The sequence below is a fragment of the Triticum aestivum genome, chromosome 3D (assembly GCF_018294505.1).
Source record: "Triticum aestivum cultivar Chinese Spring chromosome 3D, IWGSC CS RefSeq v2.1, whole genome shotgun sequence".
NCBI lineage: Eukaryota > Viridiplantae > Streptophyta > Magnoliopsida > Poales > Poaceae > Triticum > Triticum aestivum.
Genome location: NC_057802.1, coordinates 333,756,052 through 333,767,675, shown reverse-complemented (window position 1 = coordinate 333,767,675; position 11,624 = coordinate 333,756,052). Strand labels below are relative to the sequence as shown.

At 45.9% G+C, this 11,624-nt stretch overlaps 1 protein-coding gene across 1 annotated transcript; it reads left to right on the top strand.

Moving 5' to 3' along the window:
* The first annotated feature begins 2,236 nt into the window (after window positions 1-2,236).
* Window positions 2,237-3,329, top strand: LOC123078717 (Werner Syndrome-like exonuclease). Its single transcript, XM_044501306.1, has one exon. The coding sequence runs from the start codon at window positions 2,381-2,383 to the stop codon at window positions 2,972-2,974; it is 594 nt and encodes a 197-aa protein (XP_044357241.1). The 5' UTR covers window positions 2,237-2,380; the 3' UTR covers window positions 2,975-3,329.
* The last annotated feature ends 8,295 nt before the right edge of the window (window positions 3,330-11,624 follow it).

Sequence of the window (11,624 nt, the reverse complement as noted above, 5' to 3'; positions counted from 1 at the left end):
ATAGCACACAAGGTATTCCTCCGGTATCCGGGAGTTGCATAATCTTATAGTCGAAGGAATAAGTATTTGACATGAAGAAAGCAATAGCAATAAACTGAACGATCATTATGCTAAGCTAACGGATGGGTCTTGTCCATCACATCATTCTCCTAATGATGTGATCCCGTTATCTAATGACAACTCATCTCAATGGTTAGGAAACGTTAACCATCTTTGATCAACGAGCTAGTCTAGTAGAAGCTCACTAGGGACACGGTGTTTGTTTATGTATTCACACATGTATTAAGGTTTCTGATCAATACAATTCTAGCATGAATAATAAACCTTTATCATGAATAAGAAAATATAAAATAACAACTTTATTATTGCCTCTTAGGCATATTTCCTTCAACAACGATATTTGAAGAAACAAAGTTTAGTAATTGTGACTTGTGTTGTAGACAAAAAAAACACTAATTCTTGGCATTCCTCTTAATTGCCACATGCCCCTTAAGTATATATAGAAGCATGCTTCGTCTTACTAAGAAAGGTGCTAGATCACATAAAAAAGGTGCTAGATCCGAACAAACAGCACAATGTCTTTTTTTTAAATGTTAGCAAGAATCATGTTATTAGGCAAAAGGAAAGAACACAATACATGGTAAAGATGAAGAGTTTTATCGAAAGATTAAATAAAATTGCAAACCTTTGGTGATCCTTCGTAGACAAATTTGATAGCAGTACATGTGAACATCCAAACAAATCATTGTTTCTTGATCCTTTATATCGAATTCTTTCTTGAGCACCCGAGTCCATTGTACCAAAGGAAATCTACATAGAAATACACACGTCATAGGAACATATACCATATATACTTATAATAGCATGATGAAATCGAAAGGAAAAGCTAACGAAACTGTAGAAGCAAACCACAAAATAATTGTAGTGGAGTGTTAGTGTGGTAGGGAAAGGGAGCCAACAATATGTACGGAGGCAAAGTAGCAGCACTGGACTGAGATCAGGTGACTTGCCTCTTGCAAGTCATGCTGTACCTTGCGCCCCTGTATCAGCCGCCCAAATAAGATCCAACGGACAGTATTGATCCAAACCAACCAAACAGCTTGGGACTTGGCCGTTTTCAAGCACACGACAAAAAATAAGAAGTTCACGACTTCGCCAATGGAGCGTGAGTTTTATCCTTGATCCTAGGTTGGAGTAGCAACAATCCGCGGCGAGGTCGGCGCTTGCACCCGCAGTGATGGACGAGCAGTGTCATGCCATCGGGCTCGCCGTGGCGACCGCTGAGGCTGCTACGGCCATGGTGCTGGCGGCGGCAGTGGCCGAGGTGGTCCACCTGACTAGACGAGGTTGCGCGCTCTCGGGTTGGTGAATTGCAGGAGCTAGTGCAAGGGCACAACATGCAGAAGCAGACGAACATGAAGCTGAGGTGCATGCAGCGCCTGTGCACACCATCCACGACCAGCCGATGCAATTCTCCCGGAAGTCCCTGTTCGCCTCCGGTACGGCTGGCTGCTGGCTGCGGCAGCAGCAAGTCCCTCTACAATACTACAAGAGTACGAGACTACAACGTTGACTTGATCCATCCACGTTGTGAGATTCCAAGCGAGAACTAGGCGCCACTGTGTAACCACAAGTCCCGGCTATATTTTTGATCTGGCTCAATATTGTCCGTTGGATCTTGTTTGGGTGGCTAATATAGGGGCGCAAGGTACAGCGTGACTTGCAAGAGGCAAGTCACCTGATCTCGGTCCAGCAGCACTATGGATCGTTTCTTATCAGGATCATCAGACTACTCTCTCTTTGTAATTAACTTGCCATATCAAATTCTATGTCTAGTTGGCAGCCGTGGCAACCTGTACAAAGATGGAGCTTAACGCCTGGTAGGACCGCCCTGCAGGCAAAAGCAGATGGGTCAAACATATCGTCTGACAGCTTGATTCCTACGCGTCCGGCCCTGTTCTCGCCAGTAGACCAGCTACAGTACTAACCCAAAAGCACGAGCGCAAAGCCTGCCAACGCTATTCTTCAGAAAACCCCTCTTGTTCCCTCGAAACTCGAAACCAGCCTTTGAAAAATAGCTCTTCCCTGCCTCCGGGGTTATGGGCTTATGGCAATTCGTTTCCTGCAAAAACACTACGATCGCTCGCTCGAATAGTTGCCCTTTTCTTTTGGAATTTCCAACTAGTAAGAGGGGTTATTCTGATATATTCTCTTTGAGATATATGTCGGGCTGGTCCATGCCCTCGCCCGCCCGCCGCCAATCCGCCATCGCCGTTCGGTTTGTTTCTTCTCCCTTGCTCTGACCCCCTCTTGACCCCGGTCGTCTGCGGGCGGAAGGAGCGCCAGCTAGCCCAGAACCGACGGAGCGATCCATCATCCGATGGCCACCGACACGTTCGTCACCGACGTTGCCTTCGGGGCGGACGTGATCGTCACCACCGTGACCAACTCCGGCGCGGCCGTAGAGGGCTGGCTCCAGGAGATCCGCTCCGTCCTCGGCGACCTCGTCGTCGGGATGGACGTCGAGTGGCGCCCCAGCTACAGCCCCTCCCAGAACCCCGTCGCGCTCCTGCAGCTCTGCGTCGGCCGCCGCTGCCTCATCTTCCAGCTCCTCCACGCCGACTTCGTCCCCCAGGCTCTGTCGGGCTTCCTCGCCGACCCCAACCTCCGCTTTGTCGGCGTCGGCGTGCAGGAGGACGTCGAGCGCCTCAGCGACGACCACAGCCTCGAGGTGGCCAACGCGGTCGACCTGCGTGGCCTCGCGGCGGAGGGGATGCAAATGCCGGAGCTCCGCCAGGCCGGACTGCAGGCCGTGGCGCGCACCGTCATGGGAGCCAACCTTCAGAAGCCACAGAGGGTGAGGATGGGCCCGTGGGACGCCTACTGCCTCTCGTACGATCAGATCAAGTACGCCTGCATCGACGCTTTCGTCTCCTTCGAGGTTGGCCGGAAGCTGCTCACAGGCGACCTCTGAGTTGATGATTTCTGCGGCCGAGTCCCCGAAAACTTGCATTCTTAAGTCTAGCTCGTACTATTGTGTTTAGATCTAGTTCTTCATCTCATAATGTTAGGTAAGGGTTTGGGAGTGATTCTGTGATGGAAGAATTAGACATTGGTGGTGACCAGGATTAACTTCAGAGCAGGGAAAAGATTGCGCCTACAACTGGGTGCCATGAGCCCATGAGCATGGACCCTTTTGTGCCAATCGTAACTCTCTGCGAAATATTCTGTCCCATTATGCATTTTTAGTGAACTGTAACTGTTTTTTATTCTGTGTTAATGTCAGGGCTGCTTTCAGTTATCACCGATCGGATTTTCTAAACTTTCAATAGCTCCTTTGTTCTAAAGTTGCCATTATAATTTTTCGATCTGCCTAGCATTTGGTATCATAATTTGGTATTTGTTGCTCATACCACAATTTGTAATTGACGGCATGAGCATTAATCCTTTTGTGCTGATTGTGTATTCTGCTCAACTATGTTTGTTTTGGTGGAGTGCCAACCATTTCTAGTTATGTGCTCCAGGTCCATGCTGCTTCCGGTTATCACTGATGGGATGTTTCAGATTTCCGATAGGTCATTTGCTCTGAAGTTTGACAGTTATCAGTTCATAGAGTTTCGTAGATAGAATTTTGGTCTGTTTAGGCCCCGTTCGGGAATCTACCGCTCCTAGGATCTGAGGAGCGGCTGTTTGCTGGCTCCTAGATTTTGCATTACAGCTCCGTCCGCTCCTGGAGCGGAGCCGTGGAGCGGAGTGACGCCGAACGGGACCTTAGTATTTGGCATCATAATTTGATGTCTGATGCCCACTTATACCACATTGTCAGTTATATTTTTTTCCTGTTATTCATTTGATACCCTATAACTAACTAAGCTACTGGTACAGACTTCAGTATACATGTCAGAAGTTACTCTTATCAATTACTACGGCCAGAAGAACACGCTAGCATGATGATTCCTTGTAATGAAAAAGTAGCTGCCAGGATCATCCTTAGTCAACTCCTCACTGTTTAGTGATTGAGTAATTAAAAAGGCCAGCCCCTTCCATGTAGCTCCTGCGTGCGCACGGTCCGGGGGGAAGGGTCCAATCATTTCTAGGTCTAATGTACGCATCCTTTCCCTGCATTTCTGCAAGATACTATTTTCAGGACTCAAATATGTGACCTCATGGTCACAAGGCTTACTGTTGCGCAAAGGCTCCCCTTCTGTTTAGTGATTGACTCTGGTTCGTAATTCATTTTGTAGGAATGGTTTATCAATTCACTCTCCTTCCATCTGCCGTCAGACACGATCTTTCATTGAAATCATCTTTATTCATATTTTTGGTCATTATGGTCACATCATTCAACATACTCTCTTGTTCTTAGTTCAAGTTCTTACTTATAATTTACCCTTCTTCTGAGTTTGATAAATTGACCTGGCTCTATACTTCTTTGTCCTAGTGTGTGATTACTATCAAATATTTAACTGATAAGGACATAATGTTGTATATTTTGGTGTGGAAACTACTTATCGAGTGTTGCAGAACAATGCGTCCTCCATCACCGAGTATCGTGCTTGCTTCATGTTAAATAAGGAGAAAGTCAAGAAAAATTCTCAATGGGATCTAGTCGAACACTTCTCGAGCGTGGTGTGGCCATGAACGGCGTCGGCAAGGGCGAACGGTACCTGGGCTATGGAAAGATTCGTGGGTCCAACGGCGGCGAAGTACAAGATGCATGCATGGAGTAGTGGTGGTCCGACAAAAACCGAGTGGGCGCCGGAGTGGTGTAGAGGCCAATGGCGGCGGTCTTGATGGATGCAGATCAAGAGCACGAGGGGAAGGACGGAGTGGGTGAAAACGGCCCATGGAGGGGGGATTTTGGGTGGATCGGGTGTGTCGGAGTCTGACGTGGCGGACGTCCGGACTCCCCCAAACACCCCATAAATTTGTTTCAGATTTGACGGAATTTGGACGTGCGGACCGAGCCGTGCACGTTTGATGCACGACGTTAGAGCATCTCCAAATGCCCTGTAGTTTGGCATAACCGCTCTTTAGGGCTTTTCCAGCCAAAAACATAGCTCCAACAATTGCCCTATTTGCAAAATTTTTGCTTCGAATTCTTTAGGCATTCCAAAAAAAACACCATGTGCCACAAATATACAACACTTTTGTTGCTGCCGCAAAACTGGTGCATTCGTGCATGCAGCCCCAACTGCCACTAGGACATCTCACCGCCGCGCGACCGCTATTCCCCCAACAACCGACGACGTGATTTCAGCTGCAAACACCACGGTCTCCAGCCCGCCGCCCATACCCGAGTCTGCCTTGACCCCGCCGCTCGACACAACCACTCCGAACAGCCGCCGAGCCCCCGCCGACTGTCCGATTTGGGGTTCGGCGACATGTCGATATTGGTCGATTTTCGACCAGCGTCACCCTCCGTTGTCCATATGGCCGACGCAGCTCCTCCGCGGCCTAGAGAGGTGGACTAGTAGTTGCCGAAGCACCGCCGCAAGTCTCAAGGCCGCAGCTTCGGATGGTGTCTGATAGAGGCGAGGGTTTTCCCGATCTTTCGATAAGATGATAGCTATCGATTTGGTGTGGAGTCGACTTTGACGATCCGACTACAAACATGCACGTTGTTGCGCCTTAGCAATCACTAAACTAACTCCGAGAGGTTATTGACCACACCGGAGCACGATCAACCTGACCATGAAGGTCTATTCCTGCATGCAATCGAAGAACAAGCAAGAATATGATAAAAGAAACCTGAATATTGCGAATATACATGAAGTATTGATAAAGGTGGGGATCCGAAAGCGGTCTTGGCCTGGTCGTTGGACACAAATGAAGTATACAAAGTTGCAATGGCTAACTTAACTAAATAAATCCCAAGGAAAAAAACTACTAGATTGATCTACTTATATAGGAGCAAGGGGTGGCGCCAAGGAGGTGGGAGTGTTGGGGAACGTAGTAATTTCAAAAAAAATCCTACACACACGCAAGATCATGGTGATGCATAGCAACGAGAGGGGAGAGTGTGTCCACGTACCCTCGTAGACCGAAAGCGGAAGCGTTAGCACAACGCGGTTGATGTAGTCGTACGTCTTCACGATCCGACCGATCAAGTACCGAACGTATGGCACCTCCGAGTTTAGCACACGTTCAGCTCGATGACGTCCCTCGAACTCCGATCCATCCGGGCTTTGAGGGAGAGTTCCGTCAGCATGACGGCGTGGTGACAATGATGATGTTCTACCGACGCAGGGCTTCGCCTAAGCACCGCTACGATACTATCGAGGTGGATTGTGGTGGAGGGGGGCACCGCACACGGCTAAGAGATCAAGAGATCAATTGTTGTGTCTAGAGGTGCCCCCTGCCCCCCGTATATAAAGGAGCAAGGGGGGGGGAGAGGCGGCCGGCCAGGAGGAGGCGCGCCAGGGAGGAGTCCTACTCCCACCGGGAGTAGGACTCCCTCCTTTCCTAGTTGGAGTAGGAGAAGGGGGAAGGAGGAGGGAGAGAGGAGGGAAAGGGGGGCGCCGCCCCCTCCTTGTCCAATTCGGACTAGAGGGGAAGGGGCACGCGGCCTGCCCTGGCCACCCCTCCTCTTCTCCACTAAGGCCCATCTTGGCCCATTAAACCCCCGGGGGGTTCCGGTAACCCTGGTACTCCGGTAAAATCCCGATTTCACCCGGAACACTTCTGATATCCAAATATAGGCTTCCAATATATCAATCTTTATGTATCGACCATTTTGAGACTCCTCGTCATGTCCGTGATCACATCCGGGACTCCGAACTACCTTCGATACATCAAAACACATAAAATCATAATATAACCGTCATCGAACTTTAAGCGTGCGGACCCTATGGGTTCGAGAACTATGTAGACATGACCAAGACACGTATCCGGTCAATAACAAATAGCGGAGCCTGGATGCTCATATTGGCTCCTACATATTCTACGAAGATCTTTATCGGTCAAACCGCATAACAACATACGTTGTTCCCTTTGTCATCGGTATGTTACTTGCCCGAGATTCGATCGTCGATATCTCAATACCTAGTTCAATCTCGTTACCGGCAAGTATCTTTACTCGTTCCGTAATACATCATCCTGCAACTAACTCATTAATTGCAATGCTTGCAAGGCTTATAGTGATGTGCATTACCGAGTGGGCCCAGAGATACCTCTCCGACAATCGGAGTGACAAATCCTAATCTCGAAATACGCCAACCCAACAAGTACCTTCAGAGATACCTGTAGAGCACCTTTATAATCACCCAGTTACGTTGTGACGTTTGGTAGCACACAAAGCGTTTCTCCGGTAAACGGGAGTTGCATAATCTCATAGTCATAGGAACATGTATAAGTCATGAAGAAAGAAATAGCAGAATACTAAACGATCGAGTGCTAAGCTAACGGAATGGGTTAAGTCAATCACATCATTCTCCTAATGATGTGATCTCGTTAATCAAATAACAACTCATGTCAATGGCTAGGAAACATAACCATCTTTGATCAACGAGCTAGTCAAGTAGAGGCATACTAGTGACACTCTGTTTGTCTATGTATTCACACAAGTATTATGTTTCCGGTTAATACAATTCTAGCATGAATAATAAACATTTATCATGATATAAGGAAATATATAATAACTTTATTATTGCCTCTAGGGCATATTTCCTTCAGTCTCCCACTTGCACTAGAGTCAATAATCTAGATTACACAGTAATGATTCTAACACCCATGGAGCCTTGGTGCTGATCATGTTTTGCTCGTGGAAGAGGCTTAGTCAACGGGTCTGCAACATTCAGATCCGTATGTATCTTGCAAATTTCTATGTCTCCCACCTGGACTTGATCCCGGATGGAGTTGAAGCGTCTCTTGATGTGCTTGGTTCTCTTGTGAAATCTGGATTCCTTTGCCAAGGCAATTGCACCAGTATTTTCACAAAACATTTTCATTGGACCCGATGCACTAGGTATGACACCTAGATCGGATATGAACTCCTTCATCCAGACTCCTTCATTTGCTGCTTCCGAAGCAGCTATGTACTCCGCTTCACACGTAGATCCCGCCACAACGCTTTGTTTAGAACTGCACCAACTTACAGCTCCACCGTTCAATGTAAATACGTATCCGGTTTGCGATTTAGAATCGTCCGGATCAGTGTCAAAGCTTGCATCGACGTAACCATTTACGACTAGCTCTTTGTCACCTCCATAAACGAGAAACATATCCTTAGTCCTTTTCAGGTATTTCTGGATGTTCTTGACCGATGTCCATTTATCCACTCCTGGATTACTTTGGTACCTCCCTCCTAAACTTATAGCAAGGCACACATCAGGTCTGGTACACAGCATTGCATACATGATAGAGCCTATGGCTGAAGCATATGGAACATCTTCCATCTTCTCTCTATCTTATGCAGTGGTCGGGCATTAAGTCTTACTCAACTTCACACCTTGTAACACAGGCAAGAACCCTTTCTTTGCTTGATCCATTTTGAACTTCTTCAAAACTTTGTCAAGGTATGTGCTTTGTGAAAGTCCAATTAAGCGTCTTGATCTATCTCTATAGATCTTGATGCCCAATATATAAGCAGCTTCACCGAGGTCCTTCATTGAAAAACTCTTATTCAAGTATCCCTTTATGCTATCCAGAAATTCTATATCATTTCCAATCAGCAATGTGTCATCCACATATAATATCAGAAATGCTACAGAGCTCCCACTCACTTTCTTGTAAATACAGGCTTCTCCAAAAGTCTGTATAAAACCATATGCTTTGATCACACTATCAAAGCGTTTATTCCAACTCCGAGAGGCTTGCACCAGTCCATAAATGGATCGCTGGAGCTTGCACACTTTGTTAGCTCCCTTTGGATCGACAAAACCTTCCGGTTGCATCATATACAACTCTTCTTCCAGAAATCCATTCAGGAATGCGGTTTTTACATCCATTTGCCAAATTTCATAATCATAAAATGCGGCAATTGCTAATATGATTCAGACAGACTTAAGCATCGATACGGGTGAGAAAGTCTCATCATAGTCAATCCCTTGAACTTGTCGAAAACCTTTTGCAACAAGTCGAGCTTTATAGATAGTAACATTACCGTCATCGTCAGTCTTCTTCTTGAAGATCCATTTATTCTCAATGGCTTGCCGATCAACGGGCAAGTCAACCAAAGTCCACACTTTGTTCTCATACATGGATCCCATCTCAGATTTCATGGCCTCAAGCCATTTTGCGGAATCTGGGCTCACCATCGCTTCTTCATAGTTCGTAGGTTCGTCATGGTCTAGTAACATAACTTCCATAATAGGATTACCGTACCACTCTGGTGCGGATCTTACTCTGGTTGACCTACGAGGTTCAGTAACAACTTGATCTGAAGTTTCATGATCATCATCATTAACTTCCTCACTAATTGGTCTAGGTGTCACAGGAACCGGTTTCTGTGATGAACTACTTTCCAATAAGGGAGCAGGTACAGTTACCTTATCAAGTTCTACTTTCCTCCCACTCACTTCTTTCGAGAGAAACTCCTTCTCTAGAAAGGATCCAAATTTAGCAACAAAAGTCTTGCCTTCAGATCTGTGATAGAAGGTGTACCCAATAGTTTCCTTTGGGTATCGTATGAAGACACATTTCTCCGATTTGGGTTCGAGCTTATCAGCTTGAAGCTTTTTCACATAAGCATCGCAGCCCCAAACTTTAAGAAACGACAACTTTGGTTTCTTGCCAAACCACAGTTCATAAGGCGTCGTCTCAACGGATTTTGATGGTTCCCTATTTAACGTGAATGCAGTCGTCTCTAAAGCATAACCCCAAAAAGATAGCGGTAAATCAGTAAGAGACATCATAGATCGCACCATATCTAGTAAAGTACGATTACGACGTTCGGACACACCATTACGTTGTGGTGTTCCGGGTGGCGTGAGTTGGAAACTATTCCGCATTATTTTAAATGAAGACCAAACTCGTAACTCAAATATTCTCCTCCACGATCAGATCGTAGAAACTTTATTTTCTTGTTATGATGATTTTCCACTTCACTCTGAAATTCTTTGAACTTTTCAAATGTTTCAGACTTATGTTTCATTAAGTAGATATACCCATATCTGCTTAAATCATCTGTGAAGGTGAGAAAATAACGATACCCACCGCGAGCCTCAACATTCATCGGACCACATACATCTATATGTATGATTTCCAGCAAATCTGTTGCTCGCTCCATAGTTCCGGAGAACGGCGTTTTAGTCATCTTGCCCATGAGGCACGGTTCGCAAGTACCAAGTGATTCATAATCAAGTGGTTCCAAAAGTCCATCAGTATGAAGTTTCTTCATTCGCTTTACACCAATATGACCTAAATGGCAGTGCCACAAATAAGTTGCACTATCATTATCAACTCTGCATCTTTTGGCTTCAATATTATGAATATGTGTATCACTACTATCGAGATTCAACAAAAATAGACCACTCTTCAAAGGTGCATGACCATAAAAGATATTACTCATATAAATAGAATAACCATTATTCTCTGATTTAAATGAATAACCGTCTCGCATCAAACAAGATCCAGATATAATGTTCATGCTCAACGCTGGCACCAAATAACAATTATTCACATCTAAAACTAATCCCGAAGGTAGATGTAGAGGTAGCGTGCCGACCGCGATCACATCGACTTTGGAACCATTTCCCACGCGCATCGTCACCTCGTCCGTAGCCAATCTTCGCTTAATCCGTAGTCCATGTTTCGAGTTGCAAATATTAGCAACAGAACCAGTATCAGATACCCAGGTGCTACTGCAAGCATTAGTAAGGTACACATCAATAACATGTATATCACATATACCTTTATTCACCTTGCCATCCTTCTTATCCGCCAAATACTTGGGGTAGTTCCGCTTCCAGTGACCAGTCTGTTTGCAGTAGAAGCACTCAGTTTCAGGCTTAGGTCCAGACTTGGGTTTCTTCTCCTGAGCAGCAACTTGTTTGTTGTTCTTCTTGAAGTTCCCCTTCTTCTTCCCTTTGCCCTTTTTCTTGAAACTGGTGGTCTTGTTGACCATCAACACTTGATGTTCCTTCTTGATTTCTACCTCCGCAGCTTTTAGCATTGCGAAGAGCTCGGGAATTGTTTTATCCATCCTTTGCATGTTATAGTTCATCATGAAGCTCTTGTAGCTTGGTGGCAGTGATTGAAGAATTCTATCAATGACGCTATCGTCCGGAAGATTAACCCCTAGTTGAATCAAGTGATTGTTATACCCAGACATTCTGAGTATATGCTCACTGACAGAACTATTCTCCTCCATCTTACAGCTGTAGAACTTATTGGAGACTTCATATCTCTCAATCCGAGCATTTGCTTGAAATATTAACTTCAACTCCTGGAACATCTCATATGCTCCATGACGTTCAAAACGTCGTTGAAGTCCCGGTTCTAAGCCATAAAGCATGGCACACTGAACTATCGAGTAGTCATCAGCTTTGCTCTGCCAGACGTTCATAACATCTGGTGTTGCTCCTGCAGCAGGTCTGGCACCTAGCGGTGCTTCCAGGACGTAATTATTCTGTGCAGCAATGAGGATAATCCTCAAGTTATGGACCCAGTCCGTGTAATTGCTA